Below are 23,660 nucleotides of genomic sequence, written 5' to 3' on the forward strand. Positions count from 1 at the left end.
GCCTGCGGGCTCTGACGCGCCCTCTCCCTTCGCACAGGGGCCTCTTCGTGGACTTTAGCAAGGTTGTGTGAGCCAGACTCCATAGACCTCCAGCCTCCCTCGACATTAACTCCAAGCAGTCCTGAGCTCACCGAAGCCGCCACGGGCTTTCCCGAGGGCCCCAGTGAAGGCCAGCACTTGCTTCTTTCCAACGGACACCTCCCCCAGGCGTGTGACTCCAGCCCCGAGTCCCCAGCGCTGACAGGACAGCCCCCCGGGAAGCGGGGCGTGCCCCTGCTCTTCGCACCGAAAATCTAGGCTTCGTCTACCTCAGCTCTTGTGCCCGTCTCTACAGGAAAGAGAGGTAGGAGAGGCTGTAAGGAAGCTTGAGTTCAAGCGTCACTGACGTGTACAGAGTTTTTAAACTCCCATGTGGAGTGTCCGTGGTTTAAAGGACTTGCAGCTGAAGTGCAGAACTGCAAGAGGCTATTGTGTACAAAAGCAGAAAAGTATCTGATACCCTTGTACATAAGAGTTTTCAGAGATTTCCTATATATTATATATCTTTTGCAGAGGCTATTTTAATCTTTAGTGCATGGTTAACAGAAAAAAAGTACAGTTTTGACAATATTATTTTTCATATCAGGTTGCTGTTTAATTTTGGAAGCGGGGTGGGGAAGAGTTCTGGTGCCTTAATGCATGGATGGAATTTGTAGAGGCTAAAAACCACATTTGCTCCCAGGAGTTTCTGGAGGGCAGGGAGGCGGGGCAGGCCTGGGGTTTGCCTTGCACTTCCCAGGACAACACCCTGGGATGCGGCCCACTCCGGGCCTTCATGTGCATTGGAATCCACTTCCCGTCTGTAACGCTCCAGCAGCTCGCCTCCCCGCAGCGTCCCGAGATGCCCGAGTCGCCCCGTACCTCTGCCCTACAGGACTTGCTCTTGTACGTTTAAGTTCCTTGCCGAGCAGAAGGGGGCTTGTTGATCCACTGCAAGCCTTTGTTCCAAACAGTGAAGCACTGCCTTCCTTCCTTCTCTGAGAAAAGCAAACGTGGTGGTCATCAGTATCACTCGATTGTCCTTTGAGGCTTATTTTACTAAGGTAGAGGCTGCTGGTGTTGGTACCTGTGGATTTTTCAATAGTGATGTTTTAGTTCTGCCTATATAATTCACGTGACATTGATCGGGGGGGAGAAAAAGGGTCGAGTCCTTACTTTTCAGGGCTAGCTTCTCTCTACTGAGGATCCGGAGCACGTCTGTCCACGTCCTTCCCTCACACAGACAGACCCGGGCTGGGACCGTAACGAGTCGAAGCCCCCGACCTGGGTATATTTGCACTTTCGAGACCTGTAGCTAACCATCTTGTGAGTGCCAATGTGTATTTCAGGAAAAATTACATTGAAACAAGGTCCTTAAAAAATCTCAGAAAGCAAGTAAGTTCCTTTAGCCAAAAAGCTGAAGGTAGAGACTGACAAAATAGTTGTTAAAATAATTTTCCTGTCCGGGGTCATCACTGTTCTAAAAGGTAAGCACATTTAGAATTGTGTTCTCAACAGTCAACTGATTGTTACTTCCACAAAATATGTGAATTTGCTGCTTCTGAGAGGCAATGTGAAAGAGGAAGTATTACTTTTATGTACAAAGTTATTTATTTATAGAAATTTTGGTACAATGTACATTGAAAAACATGTAAAATATTGAAGTGTCTAACAGCGTTGAAGTGTCTTTAATAAAGGTTCATTTATAAATGTTGATGGTGTGCCTGGGGGCATTCTTCTACCCACCGTTTCACCCCCTTCCCGAAACTCCCTTACAAATGCAGTTATTCTGCCTTTAATGATCTATGTTTTCCCAAAAAGAGGAAAATTTCTTCTCGGCAAAGCAGAATCATACACTTCTTTGCTCCGGGGAAGATACACTACCCCTAGATTCCTAAGATTTCTCTCTGAATTCTTCTAACAAACACCTGGAGCTTATTAGTCAAGCTCTGAAATGGTGACCTCCCCATTTTATCCCGGCTCATTTCCAGGACTGTGCAGCATACCTTCCCGACTAGGCACGAAGACGCCGTGCTTGGTCTCCCGGCCGGCCCAGGCCCCTCCTTTGGGTCCCACGTGGAGAAGCGTGGAGTGGGGCTCAGGCCCCCCAGTGGGGCCCACCATGCCCTCCTGCCCCGGAGCCAGCCAGGCCCCCCTAGGCCCTGGGCTGCAGCTGCTTGCTTTCTCGCATACACCACGTGGGCTGCTGGATGCTTCTCTCCAAAATACTACAATCGTGTTTTTAGGGGAAATCTGAGGGAAATTAAGAGTAGCAGCCTGGCTGCCCAGAAGACGGCCCTAAGCACCACCACAGGGAGACACCCAGCCACGGGCCCCACCTTCCCTCGGAGTCTCCTTCCTTCCTGCTCCCGGTCCAGCCTCCCCATCGGAATTAGAAGCGTCTCTGCCTTCCGCGGTCGGGAAATGCGAGATCAGGTGCAGATCAAATGAAGGCTCTGAGCAGCCTGGACTCAGCATCACCTCACGGCTTTATTCAGGGGCCCGAGAAAGGGTTGGGAGTACCGCTGTGGCCAGGGTTCCACGTGAGTGTGCCAGCCATCCGACAGCAGGGAAGACACTGTTCTCAAGGTCCCCATCTTCACACACGAGGCCGGTGTGGGGGACCGTGCGGCTGCTCCCCCTGGCGCCCCCTTTCTTGAGAGCCATGCCTGGGGCACCGTCCCCGATTCAAGGGCGCTCTCTGCCAAGTTCCAAGAGCAAGCTGCGGGTTTGCTCATAAGCACCAAGAAAGATGAAACCTCCCAGACTGATGGCTGCCATTCGAGGGAAGACACCTGCAAATAATCTAGGGAGGGAAAAAAACAGGAGGAAAGATTTCTTTTAAATTGGTGTGTGTAAAAAAGGTTAAATTCCAACACCCACAGCTTGCTCAACTCAGCACACCATGCTCATTAAACCCCACACAGCACTTAGAGCGTGTGCGTTTTTCTCCCAGAATGGCACTAAATTACATTCCCAAGTAGACTTGTTGAAGTTTGGGCCCAGCTGTTTGTTGGCTAACGTGGCTAAATACCAAACAGCTTACTTGTGAGCCTCACAATTAAGTCCAGTAATTAGTCAAGAAAGACTAACTCTGTCCCCTCAACAATTCTGTTGAAAACTTCCAGGCCGGTTTTGTCTTTGGGAGATGAGGACTCTGGTAAAGGAGTCCAAAGCCTGAATCCTGGGTCGCGCCATGGCCCACCCTGGGAAGGGAAGGTGGGCTCTGAGTGGTGGAGAGTTCTCGGCTGCATTTTGTCCTTAGAGGCCCACAAATGTGATGCCAGAACAGGAAAGTGAATCTCCATGCATTCCCTATTTGTCTTCTCCTCTGAGGAAGAACCAGAAAGGCCAACGGTCTGGGGACAGCACCTCCTCGAAGGTTCAGTCCCCACACACCACACAAGGCCAGTCAGAGGAGCAACTTTGGAAGAAACAAAGGCAAAGTAAAAGAACAACGTTACTGGGGATGCAAATTGGGAGGTTCCCTCTTTAAAAACCATCCTGTGGCTGCGCACAGGTATGTGTTCAGAGCCGTTCCTCACGGCACTGCAGGTACCAGAGCGCCTGCGGAGAGCCCCCCTCTGGGGCAGCCCACAGGAACCGAGACCTATTCTGCACAGTGGGTTCTGACAGAAGTCCCAAAGCTGTACGTGTGATCACAGCAAGGATGTGAGCAGGTATTCCAAGGCCTCAACTTCCTCTGGAGGGCACAACGACAACAGTCCCTACCTGTCTTTCTAGAATAAGTGAGCCTTTTTACCAAGAGTATTACTGTTGTAAAGCAGTAAAAATCAGAACTAGCGGGCCTAGTAGTGAGGACGCTTTGGATCAGGTCTAGGGAAAAAAAGTGAAAATGGTCATATTATGTGAAAAAGACATAACCTCTAAGAGGAAAAACATCCACAATAAACTAAATAGGGATGAGCCAAGGAAGTGGACAGATGAGACCACCCCCCCCCCCACCCACCAGTTTCTGCATGCCTGCCAGGACAGGTCACCTGGCCTCCCCTCTGAGTATCACACTCAGCACTTGTGAGGAAAACGGACTTAGCCTTAGGCGGCCCTTCAGTTAGGGAAGTAAGGATTTAAATCATTAAGTAAAATACTACAGATAAGATGAGAACCTCTTGTTCTTGTCTAGAAGTAACCATGAAAACTATACGAGGAAAAAGCTGTTCAGCTCAGCATCATGCAGTTTTTGCATGAGGTGGTTGGTGAGGACAGAAACTCACCAAGGCCCCTGGGACCTTCTGGCCTGAAACACAGATGCCTCCTCTTGGCCCTCCCTGCACAGGGAAGGGTGCTGGGAGGAAGGTCAGCAGAAGACCACCTCTGCCACGAAAGCCTCCCTCCCTCACAAGCTGACTTATTTCTGAAACCCGTGTCTTGGTTCAGCTTTTGCTGCTAATGAACTCAGCTGCTCCTGGCAAGAGACAGATGGAAGCGGTTTCTGGTTTCACTAGATGACAATTGAATCTATTAACATAATTATAGCCTTAAAGCAGAGTCATTTGTACAGTGGGCGCCCCAACGAACGAGGAGGCAAAGACTCGAGTAGAATGGGGCTGTGTTCTCGGGACCACGGATCACATGAGGGAACAAACGAACGTAGTGCACAGGGCATGGCAGGGGTACGCGCGGGGTGGCCGCGATCATTCCATGAAGGGCACAGTCAAGAAACACAAAAGCCAGTTAAGGAACAGGACAAGGAGGAAGACGCAATGCAGGACAAACAGGCTTCCCCATCTGCTTTCTGGCTGTTGGACTGACTGACTGGGTGGTATTTTTATTTGGGAGAAACCAGTTGGCCTGAGAACATATATTCCAAGTAGGTGCCAGAACATGGTCTTCCGCTGTGAGAACCAACATGGAGACCACAGCGTCCCCACTTGTTCCCGAGAGGCCAGCGCCCTTCCCTGCAGGGTGGGGAAGCTGCACCTGCGAGGCCACGGGAACACTCAGAAACATGCAAGGCTGCTTCGAGGTGGCGGAAGGCCAGCGGGGGCTGTGTGGGAACCAGACAGAGGAGGCAGGCTGGGACACCCAGAAACGGTTTTACAGCAGCGGCCCACATCAGCACGGAGTTTTGTTTTGTTTTGTTTGCCTTGAGTTACAATTCTGTTGTCAAATTATTTGGTGCCTTTTATCCTATTAGTAGGAAGCTAGTAAAAACTAGCATTTCTTAAATGACCAGCATGGCTGCTTGGAATACCCTGCTAAGGACCACACTGTGTATACTCATGAGAGCCCCAGACTCGAGACGATAAGCAGAATTCCCAATTACCTTTTCAGGGCTGGTGTGGGGACAGAGGAGCCCTGGGCATGTTTACGGAGCCCGTCCTCTGCCTCTAATTCTGGCGCTGCCCAGTTACGTAACCCCGAGCACACAGCACAGCTGGGATAGGGAGGGTCTGGGTTCCATCATCTCCTCACGGGAATTCCTTCTCCACAAGCTCCCGGGGGCCAGGGTTCTGCCCATCCTGCCGTACCCACATCTGGCCACTGTCTCAAGAAAGGCCAATGCACTGCAGCCCCATACCGACCCCACAGAGCTAAGTCAGGAGCAGAGGTCTGACCGGGAGTTGCCATAAAACCTAATTTATGAGCCAGAGTGAAACAAAGAGGGCCGTGAAATTCAGCATTTTGACTTTATGATCTAAAAAAGCTGCACGCAACATCTCTGTGTGGCCCCAAACTACCTGAAACACCGAGAATCTTCTACCTGCTACTTAGAAGTGGCTTTAGGGCCTCTTTCTTCTCTCACACCATTTCACTGATCAATGTGAAATTCGTGTCAAAATCAGTGTGTCTAAGGTACGAGCAACCCGATTCGTACTAATGCTGTGTTGGCCGTAAGGAGGCAACGGCGGCACATGCGCCCCCGCTCTGCCGCCCCCCTGCTCACGCTTAAGCACCCCTTCCTGTTACACCCGCTTCTTGTCTCAAATCCTTCAGGCTATCATCAACTGCCATCAGTCCATCAGAGCTGGCCCATTCAACACCACCACCCAACACAACCTACTTTTCAAACTACCGGCTGGATATTCTGAAGAGAGGATGGGGCCATTCTCCTGCAAAAACCTCACCTGCGTCCTAACCAATACGCCTCATGTTCCCAACTACCAACTGGCCGAAAGAAAGACCTGTCAAATGCACACGACCCTACGATCGAATCATCCCCACAGCACTGGGAAGAGGACGTGGCACTGGCCGGATGCTGTCCCCAGCAGCCACACCCCGCCACGACGCTGCCGCCTGGCCCTCCAGGAGGCAGCCGCGGCTCTGCTCTCAGGAGAATCCCTGGTAGGTCATTCCAAAGAGCACACTGTCGTGTCACGTCCCCGTACAGACCCCAGCACGGCGAAGGCACAGATGGTAAAAGCAATGTGAAAGCACATTTGGCAAAGGAAGCGTTTTAGGACACAGTGCTCGAAGTCTGGACACTGAGCACAGCACGAAGCGGGTTTCAAGCGAGGTGCGGTGGAAGTAACTTACTGATCACAGTGTCTCCCCAGTGACCAGTGCTTTCTTCTAAATGCCACCCTCGCTCGCCTGCATTCCTGCATTCCGTAACTGCAATCCTGTTTGCTCAGAGCTGCAACCTGGAACCAGGGGTGGGGCGGGGGGGGGGGGGGCGGGGAGCAGGCACATGGATGTCCTCCAACATCCAGACAGACAAGACTGGCGATCACGTGGCTAGACATTGCGTCAACTAGACTGTGCACTAGCATCTCACACAGGCAACGTCAAATATGTTTTGTGCAAATGTAAATAAAGAGACCCAACCAGGACGATCAGAAGAAAGGAAAGGGGTTCATCCTGTTCAGGCTAAAGGAAGAAGAGCCCGTGAAGAGGCGGAAAGGCGGTTTCACCTTCCTTGTTATGCTTACCCTGACAGCCCCTGTGTCCGCCAGACCCCGTGCAGCGCGGACAGCACATTCCCACTAGCGGTGCTGGAACCAGCCTGTGCAACAGGACAACAGACAAAGCCATTATCTTATGAAATTCCCCAACTGATCCTCAGATGCACGGCTCCCAACCACCCTCTTCTAGGACAGTCTGAAACAGGGTGGGGAGCTTCTCGGGCATCAGGACCCCTGGATCACACAAGACCTGAAGCCCTTCCATTCCCACCCACAGGTAAGCCCTGACAGGAAGCTGCTTTCCTAGGTTCTCGCATCATCAAACTGGATGCAGAGCTCACCTAGGTAATTCGCCAACTGCTGTTTAATGGGAGAAAGACCGAAAGCAATAGTAACTGCTCGGAGAAGAATGGGGAATAATCAGTCTATACGGTCCAATTGTGAACTTACCTGAGTAGCTAATAAACACATTTAATAAAGAGTACGATGTTCCATTCAAAACAGGACCAATTCTCTCGGGTTTGGCCTTGTCCACCTACATAACAGAATCCCACGCTCACTGTTCCACTTTTCCCTAAGGGTAGGACCTTTTCTTTTCCACGGTTGTGCCCCAGATATGTTATGCGCAGGGCATGCCATGAAATCTTGGTCTAGCTTTTTTTGTAACAATTTTTCTTTTTAATGAAAAATGTCCTTAATTTTGACAACTGTCCTGATTCATCCAGTTAAGGCCAAACTCGGTCTGAGTTCAGAGCCTCTAGCTTACCTGCCGCACAGCAGGAAGCAAGCCAGTCAACTCTCAGCCTCCTGTCTGCCGCCCATGAGAACAGAGCTACCCGGAAGGCGGCATTACGGCCGAGGCCCCCCAGCGGCCCCGCCTGCTTACACGACGCCGGCGAGGATGCCTTCGGGAAGGTAAGGTGCTGCACGCCCTGCTCCCCGTGATGGCTGCAGTGTCTGCGGACTCGGCCGCGGCCGTGCGAGGCACCGTGCGGCAGGCCGCTCAGGCCGCCACGACAGTCAGGGTCACGCTGCTTTGCTTCCCTTGATATACAGACGAGCCCCAGGGCTACCACGTACAAGCGTCTGCTGCGTCTACATGACGTTGTTTGATGCTTACCTTTGCCAACATGATTCTTGTTTTCACCACATCCAGAGGCGTGGTGACTGCAGCTGCAAATCCACCTGCGCATATAAAAGTCCCCAACACATAAAGGAGGTGCTGCTCACCGTAGTACACAGTCTGCTACAACTTTCATGTTCTCATCCCTCCTAACTCTACCGAGATCACTCCCTTATCGTTATGTCCCTGGACTGATTCAAGAGGAGCCACACGTGCAAAATCCGCATGCTCCGTGGCTTTTGTAGTGATGGTGAGGCGCACATGAGAGATGACAAGATAATGCTTTATACACTCAAGTGGGGGGGGGGGAAACAAGGCCCCATAATTCATCTTGCTCTTTTGTGGAGAACAACCCTGTGTGTGTACGTGGTTGTGGCCTATGTTCAGACACCCACTGTCAGTATGAGAGGCTCGCTGCTCCTGGTGCTTTTCAGAGGCCCATGCCTTCCACGGACCACTGTTCTTTACTCTGACTCCAAAATGCTTCTACTTTTTCTGGTCTGAGACAAAATGGGCAAACAGAAATGTGCACAGTGCTGTAGGGACTTTCGGTATTAATGGCTACATTCTTTGAGTTAAAAGGATAAAGCTTTCTGTATTTGCAGGCTTCAAGTAACAGGCCAGGCCAAATAACTACATTTCTAGGCCGCCCTCTGCATCCTGATTCAACAGGCAATCTTCCCACAGCTTCCTTCCCACCTTCTCTTCCACGAAATACCATGACTGCCAAACTGATATTTAAAAAATCCACACATTGGGGCGCCTGGGTGGCTCAATCAGTTAAGCGTCTGCCTTCGGCTCAGGTCATGATCCCAGGGTTCTGGGATCGAGCCCCACGTCGGGTCTCCCTGCTCAGCAGAGAGCCTGCTTCTCCCTCTCCCTCTGCCTACTTGTGCTGTCAAATTAAAAAAAAAAAAAAAAGAAATCTAAAAAATCCACACATTTTAATATCCATACCTACAGACAGGGGAATTGGAGGATTTTTTTTTTTTTTTTTTTTTACAGAAACCGCAGTGGTGTCAATATTTTATTTAGTGTGATACAAAGAAGTTTTTTAAACCCCAAGAGGCCCTAAGGAGATAGAAATAATAAACCCAGAAGGGCTTTCTCAAGACTCAGCTTCCACGAGCTAGGCTGCACAGTTTCATAGGGGCTGAACACAACACATGTACGAAGGATGCTCCAGAAATAGCACGTCTCCCTCTGAAGTTCATGGTATGTGAAGGTCATCTGATCTCCGCCATCTTTCTAAACATGTTGCTGAAATCTTCACACCGAACTTGGTTTGAAAGATGTACCCATTTATGCTTTTATGTCCCATTTTTGGGTTACTCACAAAGGACACACCCCTTAGGGCTACAGATGATCAATTACATGAATATTAGAGTCCCCTTTCGTTTTAGCCACTTTTGTGCTACGAACATGTGAAACATTTTCCTCCAGATTGAAAAGCTGCCTGAAATTCAGGTACTTACTCAACTTCAGGCAATGAACCTGTACTATCCCAAACTCCCCACCCCAAATCTGATAGTATTCGGCTTTGTGTCCCTCACTGGCTGCAACGGTTCACCGGGCCCAGCCTGGAAGAACTCTGAAAGAGTCCGAAAGACCAAGCCTTTAATCCTGTACTTAAATACCGTACTTATTCTCTAGATGAAGTACCCTAGGAGACAAGTACTTCTGTGACTGCTACCCCATGCTACCAGTGGGGAAACTGAGGCTCAGTGAGGTTACAGAACTCACAGAAGGTTTTAGTGCAGAGCTGAGACGTGAGCTTTCCTGACTCCAGAACGTGAGCTCATGGCCACGGAGGGTGCTAGGAGCCAGCTGTAAAAAGCAGGTAAGAGTATGACACCGGCACTAAATGAGTCTTGTGCCAAGTGTCTAGGGTAGTGCCTGGCTCTTCCTTGCAAGCGCACAGATAATGTGTGATTTTCCTTCATGGCTCTAGCCCAGTGCACACAGCAGGCACTCAAAAAGGCTTGCCAGGTGCCTGGGACAGGTGTCTGTCGTTTTACAGACCCGAGGTTTCAACTCGTCCTCTAGAAGAGCAGAGGAAGGGGAAGCTTGGAGTGAACATTTTGGCCCACTCCGTACCTGGTGCAGTGGGACTGTGCTGGGTACCGTCAGTACGTATCATAGCTTGTGCGCGTGGGGATTATGGTTCCGTTTACAGACAACTTGCTCAGGGTCACACAGTATGGAGCTGGGACTCAAAGTTACATGCATTTTAGCTCTAAAAGTAGTGCTCATTGACCACATGATGACTGGTATGTGATAAGACATTAAAATGTGTCTGTTAAAACTCAGAAGTGCATACACCATTATCCTATCTGAAAATGTTCACAAACTGGGGCGCCTGGGTGGCTCAGTCGGTTAAGCTTCTACCTTGGGCTCAGGTCATGATCTCAGAGTCCTGGGATCGAGCGGGGAGCCTACTTCTGCCTCTCCCTCTGCCCCTTCCCCACCACCACCACTTCTCTGTCTCAAATAAATAAAAATCTTAAAAAAAAAAAGAAAGAAAGAAAGAAAAGAAAATGCTCGCAAACCTTCCTAAACCAATTTCAAAGACTTAGAAGTTGGCAAAGACATCACCTGTCCCTTGTCTGCCTACTCAGGCTTTCCTCACTTACCTACACTTTTGAAAAGTATGTGTCTTCTCGTAAACGTGGGTACTGCGCATGCGACGTGTCTTGGTCATTAGCAAAAGCGCACCTCCCCCTTACTGTGGCTGCCTGCCACTATGCTCTTAGAGACTGCTGTTTCATACGCGTAATATGAAGAAAACTCAAAGACAAAAACAAAGACGCTTAAATAGGCCCTAATTTTACTATGATGGTAGCTGCATTTTATAAAGGTTATCAATAAATCAATCTTAATGTCTTCAAATATCAAGGACTGCTTTAATACACAGCCCTCACAATGTTTTCTATGAGGCTGCCAAGAAGGGCCTGTGAAGATCACGTATAGAATAACGGGTTACAGTGGGGAGGGGGGCCGGGGACCTGTGCTTTTGGTTAAAATGCAGTGCTTTTCTGCATTTTACTTAAGGGAACTGTAAACTGCTGGTAATAAATACGAGGAACATGCTAACATATTAGACAGGAAATAATTATTCAGTGCAGCAAGTGTAGGCTGCCTGCATGCTCACCTCACACATGAAACAATTTTCTACGGGCTCCACAGACTGAGGCTCTCCGAGAATGTTCAACTAACTACTTTCAGAGACCAGGTTCAAGGGAAACTGGGTGTTTACAATGAAATGACATCTCATGGGTCCTTAGGGAACAAATGCAGGTTCTTTACCACCCCAAAGGGGCCCCCTTCCTCCAACAAGTCTGGAGCGGTCCCAGTCCCGTCCCAGCAGTGGCTATGCGGGTGGCGGGGCCAGCAGTGGGCAGGGCCGCCATGTGTCGTCCCCCCCCCGACCCCCCACCATCTCTGGAGGCACCGTGGAGCAAGAGGAGCGTCTTCACGCGCCTCCCGTGCATCATCTCCCAACGAGCGCACAGACACACAAGGCCTCAACAACAACAAACGGGGGTATGTGTGTGTTTCAAGGCTGTACCAGGCCTTCTCAATTTGTTACCCAGTTAATTCCTTCACCCTATTCTGGAATTTCTTTTTTCTTTCCTTTTTTTTTTTTTTAAGACTTAATTTTTGAGTGTGAGAGAGCATGCGAGCAAGCATGTGCACGAGCGGGGGGTGGGGCAGAGGGAGAGAATCTTTAAGCAGACTCCCCGCTGAGCACGGAGCCCGATGAGGGGCTCCATGTGGGGCTCGATCTCATGACTCATGAGATCATGACCTGAGTCGCAACCAAGAGTCGGACGCTTAACAGACCAAGTCATCCAGGCGCCCCATATTCTGGAATTTCAAGCCATGGGAATAACTCTTTCTCAGTCCCTCCCACTCTGTCTTTCAGTCCTGCTCCTTCTCTCTTAGAAAATCTAAGTAGATGTTAATTACGAGAAACTGACCAAAGAACACCAGAATATTCTGCACATATCACTATAGTAGCAAATGTCATAATTACTTAGGTTGAATTATGGTTTTATGTTTAAAAATTAACTTGCAGTGACGAAGTTGGCAAAGTTGTTTTTTTCTTTTTTTCCCCCTTGTTTAACCCCTGACCAGAACCCAAGGGAATTTCTGAGCATGACAAGCCATCAACACCTCCAATCTCAGGGGACATTTTTGGATATTTGTGCCAAGTAGTTTATAAAACAAGCATGGGCACAGAAGAGTGCCAAAGATAGCACAGAGGATGGTTCATCCATGATGATTTAACCATTTTAAAACCAGAAAAGTGCACAAGGATGAACAATCTGATTTCTGATATGTGGGCAAGTCTTACCACTGCCTTTGTGGCCAAGTGAGGCTGGAGAGTCCGGGCATGTGGGGGGGGGGCGGGGAGGCACGACAGGCCTGGGAGGGGCGGCGGGGGACAGCAAGTCAGGAGGAATGGCTATGTGGAAAGCCCAGCAGCACCACAGATTCCCACCGGCTATCACTCTTTCACAAGTTGGAATATTTTTCAATGATGTTTTAAAGGTTTTAAAATAGTTTTAAATAAATAAAAGTTTTAAATGGTTTTCAAATAGTAACTGAGCAGTGGATGGCTGATGGAAAGTTTCTCCTCCCCCGCTTCTAATCTAAGTGCTTATTACAAAGCATTATTCGGAAAAAGACACTGTAGCCAATGCACATTTCCTTCATAGAAACAGCGCTTGTAAGCAAATCTTTGAATCAGCTACTCTTCAGCCACGGGACCAGAGAATGAACACTTCTTGCTTCATCCCATGGAAGTTTTATGGTATTGGTGAATTCAGAAAGTGCCCTTCCTTATCCAGGGTGACTAAATTTCCATAATGCTCACTTTGTCCCCTGGAGGGAGTTAAAAAAAAAGCACACATTTCTCTTAAGGACTGGGGGAGTAAAGACTCTTGACCTCTGAAAAGTGATTCAAGACCACCTACTCATTTAACACAGCTAATGACTATGTGTCAGGTGGAAATAATTACCCGTCATAATCAATGTGAGCCTGCTTCGTGTCTAGAGGCAAGATTCTTATTTTTGATTATCAATTCTACAAGTTGAATGGATCCAATTATTAATAAAGAATCCTATAATACATGTTTTCTGTTTTCCTAATCACCACAACAAAAAACCCAATCCAACAACCATGAAACAAACTGGAAAAGAATTATTTTCTACTAAAGCTGACATCCCAAAACTACCTATTTACTGGCTACACATCAAAATTAGCAGTTTACAGTTTCTGGCAAATTTCCATTTCAATTTATTTCTACCGTAATTTTAACTTACCTTTATTTGCAACAGTAAAATGCACTTCTCTCTTTGCTAAAACTTATTTAATTTTTTAAAGCACCTGAGTTCTTATGACAACCTCACTGGAAAATGCACACAGTTTGGTGATGGATGACACAGTACTACATACTGTCACTTCACTTTTGGTTTAATGTCTAGAAAATGCCCAGATGCTTCGATCTCCGTATTTTCTCCCCAGACGCGTTTAGCCTTCCGTAAGTTTGCCGAGCAGCCTCGGCTCTCCTGACAGCAGTTAATCTGTGGCACTGTCAAACGTGTCACACGAACCGTGAATCATTGCCTTCTGCAGAAATCACTGAAAGCCCCAAAGCCCTGCTCAAGGCAGACAGCTGCACAGTGAGCCCCGCACCCATGGCAAGTCTCTTCCCACAGAGGACTTTATAAATCATCTTTAAGATAATCCAAGGGCCTGAGTGAAGGCTTTAATAAAGATAAAAAGAAAAAGAAAAATTTGTCAAAAACAAATTGCTTGTCTTTCAAGCAGACACCTTTTAAGCATTTTTTTTTCCCCCTAAGACACTCTCTTTTCTCAACTAGTGGAACTCTCTTCATCTAAACAATCTGGAATTTCTAAAGAATGTTGTTTTTGCATAGTTAATATTTTCACATTTTTCTCCCCCCTTTGGTCTTTCCCAGTATAATATAATCCTTTGCACCTGCAAAAGCTCCACAGACTGCTGACTGCCAACAATCCACCACATGATCCTGCCTCCAGGACCACAGGGCCTGTGTTTAAGGAGAAAGAAAAATACAAGTTATTAAATATTTGAATTTATCGGAACCTCCTGTGGGTTAGCTCTGGCGATGGGAACTTAAGTGAGAAGCTATTTTGGTGACATTCCTCACCGATGACATAAGTGATTTTCCCAAGGACTTAACTGCTTTCTAAAATAAGTCAAAGAAACAAGGGTGACAGCTACATTCAAGAGCTCAAAGGAAACAATTTTTAGGAAATATATAGGGTATACACACACTTGTGTGTATGTGTACAAATAAAGATAAAGACATCTGTAAGACAATGTAACGTTTTAAGTATTTCCCATATGACTCTAAACACATAAATAATGCAATTCACAAGTTAGTCCAGAGCAGTGTCGGCCACATTCCTGTTCCTTTTGTTCAATCTTCATCCGTACTGCACATGTTTGAAAGATGCTAATTCTGTTACATAATTACAGGTTTAAAATTTGTCAAAACACTTTCTTGCACTGTTCATGATATAAGTTGAGGATTATACAAATAGATACCCAGCAAGTTTCAAACTAGGCAAAAAGATGGCAGAGACATGGTGCCTTGCTCACCAAGAGCTGATGAACCCGTAGAAGACAAGATGCAGTGACATCAAATGGTGAGCCGAGCTCTGAGTCAGGCACTGGTCTAGTCTCTGAACATGTATAATACCCAGTCCTCACAACAACCCTAAGACTTGGGCCCTGTTATTATCCACATCTTACCCAGGCTTTTTTTTTTTTTACATTTTTTTTATTTTATTATGTTAAGTTGAGGTATTAAAGAGGGCACGTACTGAATGGAGCACTGAGTGTTACATGCAAACAGTGAATCATAGAACACTACATCAAAAACTAATGACGTAATGTATGGTGAGCGAAGTCAGTCAATCAGAGAAAGACATGTATCATATGATCTCACTGATACGAGGAATTCTTAATCTCAGGAAACAAACCGAGGGTTGCCCTCCCCAAAGTCTATCACCCAGCCACCCCATCCCTCCCACCCCCCACCACTCCAGCAACCCTCAGTTTGTTTCCTGAGATTAAGAATTCCTCATATCAGTGAGATCATATGATACATGTCTTTCTCTGATTGACTTACTTCGCTCAGCATAATACCCTCCAGTTCCATCCACGTCGTTGCAAATGGCAGATGGCTGCATAATATTCCATTGTATATATATACCACCTCTTCTTTATCCATTCATCTGTCGATGGACATCTTGGCTCTTTCCATAGTTTGGCTATTGTGGACATTGCTGCTATAAACATCGGGGTGCATGTACCCCTTCGGATCACTACATTTGTATCTTTGGGGTAAATACCCAATACTGCAATTGCTGGGTCGTAGGGCAGCTCTATTTTCAACTTTCTGAGGCAGGCACCTCCATGCTGTTTTCCAGAGTGGCTGCACCAGCTTGCATTCCCACCAACAGTGTAGGAGGGTTCCCCTTTCTCTGCACCCCCGCCAACATCTGTCATTTCCTGATTTGTTAATTTTAGCCATTCTGACTGGTGTGAGGTGGTATCTCATTGAGGTTTTGATTTGGATTTCCCTGATGCCGAGCGATGTTGAGCACTTTTTCATGTGTCTGTTGGCCATTTGGATGTCTTCTTTGGAAAAATGTCTGTTCATGTCTTCTGCCCATTTCTTGATTGGATCATTTGTTCTTTGGGTGTTGAGTTTGATAACTTCTTTATAGATTTTGGGTTACCCAGGCTTTCGAACAGCAGAGCTTGGACTCTGGTTTTTTTGGTTTTGTTTTATTGAGGTGTAAGTATGTGTCCAGTGAACTACACATATTTAAAGTATGCAACTTGTTAAGTTTTGACACACGCATGAAATCACTGCCATAATTAACATAGTGAACATATCCATCAGCCCAAAAATCTTTCCCTGGCCTTCCTCTTTCCCGCCCTTCCTTGCCACCCCCTAACTAATCTGATCTGTCACTCTAGTTTGCTCTTTCCAGAATTTTATGTAAAGGTAATTGGACATTCATTTTTTTTTTGTTTTAAACCGGGATTCTTTCCTTCCAGATTTTTGTAAGATTCATCCATGTTGCTGTCTATATTGATACTTCATTTCTGTTTAATTGCTAAGCAATATTCCATTGTGTAGATATATCATTATTTGTTTAGTTCTCTGCCTGTTGAAGCACATTTGGGAATTTTTTCAGTTGTTAGCTATTACCAAAAAAGCTATTATGAACATTTACATATACGTCTTTATATGGACACATGCCTTCATTTCTCTTGGGAAAATACCTAGGAGTGAAATAGCTGAATCTCATGGTAAGAATATGTTTAACTTGTTAAGAAACTACAAAATCATTTTCCAAATTGGTTCTACCATTTCACATTCTGACCAGTTCCAGCTTCTCCACATCCTTCCCAACAGTATTATTGGGGTTTTTAAATTTTAACCATTTTTTTTTTTTTTTTTTTTTAAAGATTTTATTTATTTATTTGAGAGAGAGAATGAGAGAGAGCACATGAGAGGGGGGAGGGTCAGAGGGAGAAGCAGACTCCCTGCTCAGCAGGGAGCCTGATGTGGGACTCGATCCCTGGACTCCAGGATCATGACCTGAGCCGAAGGCAGTCGCTTAACCAACTGAGCCACCCAGGCGCCCAAATTTTAACCATTCTAATAGGTGTGTAGTAATATGTCACTGTGGTTTTAATTCATATTTTCCTAATGACTGATGTTGACCTTCTTTTCATGTATATTTATGGCTGTATCTTCTTCCCTTTTTTTTAAAATTAGGCTCCACACCCAGCATGGAACCCAATGTGGGGGGCTTGAACTCACAAACCTGAGGGTCAAGACCTGAGCTGAGATCAAGAGTCGGACGCTTAACCGACTGAGCCACCCAGGTGCCCCTCCCTATATCTTCTTTAGTGAAGTGTCTGTTCAAATGTTTTGCACATTTTTATTGAATTGTTTTTTAGTTACTGAGTTTTGAGAGTTCTTTATATATTCTAGATACAAGTCATTCACAAATATTTTCTCCTAGACTATGCCTTGTTTCTCATTCTCTTAACAGTGTCTATAAAAGGACAGAAATACTTTATTTTGATGAAGTTCAAATTATCTTTTTATGGATCTCGCTTTGGTGACACATCTAAGAAATCTTTGTCTAACTAAGGCCTTAACGCACTCATATTTTCTTCTTAAAATGTTTGGTTTTTAGGTTTTACATTAGATCTACCATTCACTTTGAGTTAGTTTTTTTTTTTTTTTAAGATTTTATTTATCTGAGAGAGAGAGAGCATGAGAGAGAGAGAGAGAGAGAGAGCGCACAAGCAGGGGGGAGGGGCAGAGCCTCCGGAGAAGCAGACTGCCCACTGAGCAGGGAGCCCAATGTGGGACTCGATCCCAGGACCCTGGGATCATGACCCAAGCCGAAGGCAGACGCTTAACCGGCTGAGCCACCTAGGCATCCCTGAGTTAGTTTTTATGTATGTTGCAAAGTATGGCTTGAGGTTCTTTGCTGTCTTTTTCATGTATGAATATTTCATTGTTCCAGCAATTGGAAAACACTATCCTTTCTCCAACGAACTGACTTCTCATTTTCGTCAAAAATCAATTGTCCATGTATGTATGGACTATTTCTGGACTCTATTCTACTCCAATCTATAGATCTATCTTGACACCAGTTGGATACTACCTACCATAGCTGTACAGTAAATCCTGAAATCATGGCATGTTCTCCAAATTTGTTCTTTTTCAAAATTGTTTTTATTCTAGATTCTTTGCATTTCCACATGAATTTGAGAATCAGTTTGTCAATTTCTACAAAAGAGCCTACTGAGATTTTGACCTGAATTGCATTTAATCTATAGATCATTTTGGAGAATGGAGGTATTGGCAATATTGGGTTTTCCAACCATAAATACAGTGCATCTCTCCATTTACTTAGGTCTCCATTACATTCTCTCAAAAGTGTTTTGTAGTTTTCGGTATATAGGTCTTGCACCTGAATTTTCAGATTTATTCCTAAGTATTTCATGTTTTGATGTTATCGTAAATGCTACTGCCTTAACTTCAGCTTCTGATTGGTTGTTGCTAATATGTAGAAACAGAATTGATTTTTATACACTGATTTTGTATCCTGCCACCCTGCTAAATGTATCAGCTCTAGTAACTTCTCTGTAGATTCCCTCAAACATTTTTTTGAAGATTTTATTTATTTGTCAGAAAGTGAGAGAGAGAGAGAGAGCACAAGCAGGGGAAGCAGCAGGCAGAGGGAGGAGCAGACTCCCCACTGAGCAGGGAGCCCGATGCGGGGCTCAATCCTAAGACCCTGGGATCATGACCTGAGCCGAAGGCAGACGCTTAACCAACTGAGCCACCCAGGCGTCCCTCCCTCAAATTTTCTTTTTTTTTTTTTTTTTTTTTAAAGATTTTTTTATTTATTTATTTGAGAGAGAGAGAATGAGAGAGCAAGCACATGAGAGGAGGGAGGGTCAGAGGGAGAAGCAGACTCCCTGCCGAGCAGGGAGCCCGATGCGGGACTCGATCCAGGGACTCCAGGATCATGACCTGAGCCGAAGGCAGTCGCTTAACCAACTGAGCCACCCAGGCGCCCCCTCCCTCAAATTTTCTATATCACTGATCATACTGTCTGTGAATAAACATAAGTTCCCTTCTTCCTTTCCAATATAGATTATTGCCTTTAATTTGTTTCTCTTGCCTTACTGCACTGGGTAGGACCTTTAACATAATGGTATACACAGCAATAATGATGACAAATATTATTTAAAAAGACCTCCTGAATATATTTATTAAAATAGTTAGGATAATATAATGACCAACCGATGGTGGCATGACATTTTTAGAGATGATCAAATATAGCATAACTGAAAGAACAGCAAACTACTAATTTCCTACTCTCAATATTTCCCCACTGCAGGTATATATAGATATGCAGTTGAGAAGGTTGCTACAGAAATGAGAAAGATGCCATATAAATACATATATGGCCCTATTTTGTCAACTTCAACAACTTTTGTGTGTGATTTACTGCTTGTTTTCTTTTTACCTCTTGACCCCTTTCATCCATTACTCCCCCACCCCTACTCCCTGGCAACCACCCAACTGTTCTCTGTACCTAAGAACATTTTTTTTCAGACTCCACATAAAAGAGAGATCATACAGTATTTATCTTTCTCAGATTTACTTCACTTGGCATAATGCCCTTGAGGTCCCTCCATGTTGTCATGAATGGCAAGATTTCATACTTTTTTATGGCTGAGTAATATTCCTGTGTGTGTGTGTATACACACACACACACACACACACACACACACACCACAATTTCTTTATCCATTCATCCATCAATGGACAGGTAGGTTGTTTCCATAACTTTACTATTGTAAATAATGCTGCAATGATTATAGGGATGCAGCTATCTTTTCAAGTTAGTGTTGTTACTTCCTTCAGATAAGTACCCAGAAGTGGTACTACTGGATGATATGGTAGTTCTATTTTTAATTTTTTGAGGAATCTCCACATGATTTTCCATAGTGGCTACACCAATTTACATTCTCACCAACAATTCTCACCAACTCCCTTTTCCCCAAATCCCCATCAACACTTGTTATTTCTTGTCTTTCTGAGAACAAGCCATTCTGACAGGTATAAGTTGATATCTCATTGTGGTTCTGATTTGCATTTCCCTCATGATTAGTGATGTTGAACACCTTTTCAGGTACCTGTTGGTCTTCTGAACGTCTTTGGAAAAATATCTATTCAGATCCTTTGCCCATTTTTAAATCAGATTGTTTGCTGTTGATTTGTATGAATTCTTTATGTATTTTGGAAAATAGACCCGTATCAGATACATTATATGCAAATATTTTCTCCCATTCAGTAGGCTGCCTTTTCATTTTGTTGAGCACTTCCTTTGCTGTGCAGAAACTTTTTAGTTTGATGTAGTCCCACTTGTTTATGTTTGCTTTTATTGCTTTTGCTGTTGGTGTCAGATTTAAAAAATTATTGCTAAGACCTACATCAAGGAGCTTATGTTTTCTTCCAGAAGTTTTATGTTTTCAGGTCTTATGTTCAAGTCTTTAATCCATTTTGAGTTAATTTTTGTGTATGATGTAAGACAGTGGTCTAGTTTCATTCTTTTGCATGTGTCTGTCCAGCTTTCCCAGCACCATTTATTGAAGAGACTGTCCTTTCCCCATTTTATATTCTTGGCTCCTTTGTCATAAATTAATGAACTGTATATGTGTGGGTTTATTTCTAAACTCCCTTTTCTGTTCCACTGATCTATATGTCTGTTTTTATGCCAACACCCTATTGTTTTAATTACTATAGCTTTGTAATTTAGTCTGAAATCAGAGAACTTTTTTTTTTAAGTCAGACACCTAACTAAGCAAATTGGATCTATAACAATATGTGTTATCTGAGGGCTCCCAACACTTCCTTCCACCTACCTGATGAGAATGATTACTTAAAAAGTGTATTTATTAAATTCACTGGACTAAGAGTGCAGCTGCCAAACAGATTTTTGTGAATGTCTTATGGAAGGAGAGAAGCTAAAAAATATTACACACAGCTTTCTGAAGATAGTCTTGCCATTGAGTGTAGTACTTGGTACCTTTTCAGTGAATGCTTTATTGCTTGCAAATATCTCTGAGCTTCTGCAGAAAGCATTTCCTCCATAGCTCATACCAGCACTGGCAACAACATAAGAAACCAAACAGGAGAACATCAACTTTTTACTTTTGAGGTGGAAAAATATGTATTTTATCAGGCTAAAGCCAGTTCTAACACCAGTAACATCTTACTTTGCCGACTTTCTAGAAAAGGAATATGAAACCTGAACTGGACTTGTAGTGATCACTGAAGGCCATCTTCGTTAATGTACAGGTATCTTCGAGCGCTCCAAAGAGCAGAGGTTTACACAAAACAGATTTAAAATACTAATGATTATGCTGAGTTTATAAGCAATAATAAAGAATATGATGTGAATTACATGTCATACAGGAGAAAAGAAATCAAAGATGTTATCTAATTCATCAATTCAACATTTACTGAGTACCTACTGGATATCAGGCACTTTTCTCAAGGGGAAAAAGAAGAGCAGCCGTCCCTAGGTCTAATATTTGACAGGGGTACAGTGTGGGCAGAAAAGGGTTTTAACAGAGGGAAGGGAGGTGATGGAGAAGGTTTTACAGAAGTGCCTGCTCTAATCTAGGAGGGAAAAAAACTTGGTGGGGGGAGGGGGGCACCTAATCAAAATAGACCCAGATGGCTGAAGACACAATTTAAAAATAGAATCTCCATAGACAAGCATAACTTTCCACTATCACCTGGCCAGAATAATTTAGTCTAAGAACATATAAAGAAATCATTTTGTATTTGAAAAGAAATCTCTAGAACCAAAAGGTTTAGAATCAAGTGAGAAACTTCAGTAGCAAACACAGAGCATGACAGAACTAACATAAGAACAAGCACAATAAACACTTCTCTAGAACTTATCTGGATTCCAGGCACTAAACACTTCACCTACATTAACTCATGCAGTCCTACCTACAATCTTCTGAGGTATGTGTCATTTTATCTTCATTTTATAGTCAGGGAAGTGGAGGCTCAGAGAAGCTAAGCAACTTGCCAAGTTTAAATGGGCAGTTAGCAGCAGAACTGAAATGTGTATGAGACAACCTAGTACAAAGTATAAAAACACGTGGACTTGGATCTACAGGTTAGTTGTCTGGACAGCAAAGAGAACGGTGTTGTAAGACACTGTACTTCCACATACAGACCATAATTTCTTCTGGAATGATAGTAAGATACCCAAGTGAATGAACAAACTGTGTCACTGCCCCCAAACTACTTACTTTAAATAATAGGAGTGTAATTTTTTTTTTTTTAATGAGAAATTGTCTAAACAGAAAAACTTTGGAAAAATAAGAGGCCAAATTAAAAAGATGAATGTTATTTACAAATATTTCACTTGGGAGCTACTTTAACATTCATTAAACACCACCGCTGATAACAACAAGAACCTGATTGGTAAAAAGTACTATCTGTGAATTATGAAAGTATTGTGAAACGACAGATTTGCTCATATATGTGCAGGGACCAAAGATTGAGATCAACAACAACAACAAAAAAAAACTGGCTGGAAAGCCAGAAAAGGTTACTCACTAGAAGTGTAAATATATTGTAAATAATATTATTGTAAATATTATTGACTTTTCAGTAATTCAAAGAGTAGACTGCAAATGGAAAAAAAATACAGTGCAGGAAACAGTGTGATGATTACTACTATTAATTATCACTTGCTGAATATCTAGCATGTTCCAGGCACTATGTTAAAGATTTTACATTTCCTATTTAATTTTGGAAAATGTGTATTATCCGCAAACACCAGTGTGGGGGCAGTGCTTGCCTAAGGTCACAGAGATAGTAAAGTGGGGGAGCTGAAGCTGGTTGGTGGCTCCCCCCAAAGCCACGGGTCTTGTAGAAAGAATAATATATGAGCAACATCGTAAGATTCCTCACTACTATACACAGCTCAACTTCTAGTAAAGCTACATTACAATATATAAGTGATTAAAGAAAATATTTTGATGTCCGTAAAAGTTGTTTAAATTATGTGGGTTTGTAATGAAGGATTTTTTTTAAGGACCTATCTGAACACGAAAATATTTTAAATTGCCATAATTTCTCAATCTAAGTATTTCCACTGCCATGGAGAGCTAATGGTTTCTGTGCAGGCAGATAAATGACTAGGGAGTGTGGGGATGAGGGACAGAAAATGAGCCCAAATGTGAAGAACCACAGTGTTGGGAGCCTGAACTCTTCTGATGGAGACTGTGTACCAAAATAAGTAAGAATAAAAAAAGCAGATCTCTATACTTTACCTAATATTGATTTATTTATCCCAGTTCAGGGTCCTATTTCCTTTCTTTTTCAAATAAAAAATGAAATTTTCAGATGAATCCATATACATTTGCTAATATCTCAGGTCAATGAGAAATTTCAAGTAGAAGTAATCAGACAGGCAGATATGTTCCTAATTCTGCATCTGCGGTTTTCTGTTTTTTGATTAGGAATGTCAATAAGTGACAACAGGGAGGCATGTTCACAGCAGAGCTGCAAGATTCTAGATGTGAACAAGAGCAGACAATCTACTATGCTCACCATCTTATCCTCACAGCTGCCTGGGGTCTGGTTGACAGCTTAGTTTCTATAACTTTTCTTAAGTTTCCATACCGTAGCTTGATTAGAAAATATTTCTAAGAGCTTAGAAATTTCACTTTGAAATAATTTTAGCCTTACAGAAAAGTTGCAAAAATAACAGAGTTCCCATATACCCTTCACCCAGCTTCCCCTAATGTTGACATCTTATATGACCATAGTACAATGATCAATACAGACTAAAATAGAAAATACTAACATAAGACTCATCGAATTTCATCATTCATATTGTTTAAAGGTATGCAATTTTTAACATCGGCTTTTTTAAAAATTAACATTATTTCTATCATCCACTAGGATATTGTAAGGAATCCAGAATACCTAGTGGTATCACTACAGAACAATCAGGT

At 44.2% G+C, this 23,660-nt stretch overlaps 2 protein-coding genes across 6 annotated transcripts in view; one reads left to right on the forward strand and one right to left on the reverse strand.

Annotated features, from left to right (window-relative positions):
- The window catches only part of LRIG1 (leucine rich repeats and immunoglobulin like domains 1), a 110,390-nt gene extending 108,658 nt beyond the window's left edge, over positions 1 to 1,732 (forward strand). For all 3 annotated transcript variants that reach the window (XM_036074650.2, XM_036074651.2, XM_036074653.2), the window contains exon 19: positions 38 to 1,732. In XM_036074650.2, the coding sequence (XP_035930543.2) occupies positions 38 to 297 (260 nt within the window). In that variant the 3' untranslated portion in view covers positions 298 to 1,732. The remainder of the gene's footprint in view (positions 1 to 37) is intronic.
- A 757-nt stretch (positions 1,733 to 2,489) lies between these two features.
- SLC25A26 (solute carrier family 25 member 26) overlaps positions 2,490 to 23,660 on the reverse strand; it is a 127,188-nt gene continuing 106,017 nt past the window's right edge. For all 3 annotated transcript variants that reach the window (XM_078076223.1, XM_078076216.1, XM_036074658.2), the window contains 4 exons: positions 14,016 to 14,085; positions 8,005 to 8,069; positions 6,912 to 6,985; positions 2,490 to 2,824 (listed from right to left, as the gene is read on the reverse strand). In XM_078076223.1, coding sequence (XP_077932349.1) covers positions 2,707 to 2,824; positions 6,912 to 6,985; positions 8,005 to 8,069; positions 14,016 to 14,085 — 327 coding nt within the window. In that variant the 3' untranslated portion in view covers positions 2,490 to 2,706. The remainder of the gene's footprint in view (positions 2,825 to 6,911; positions 6,986 to 8,004; positions 8,070 to 14,015; positions 14,086 to 23,660) is intronic.

This window comes from Halichoerus grypus, chromosome 1 (genome assembly GCF_964656455.1).
Source record: "Halichoerus grypus chromosome 1, mHalGry1.hap1.1, whole genome shotgun sequence".
NCBI classification, from domain to species: Eukaryota; Metazoa; Chordata; class Mammalia; order Carnivora; family Phocidae; genus Halichoerus; species Halichoerus grypus.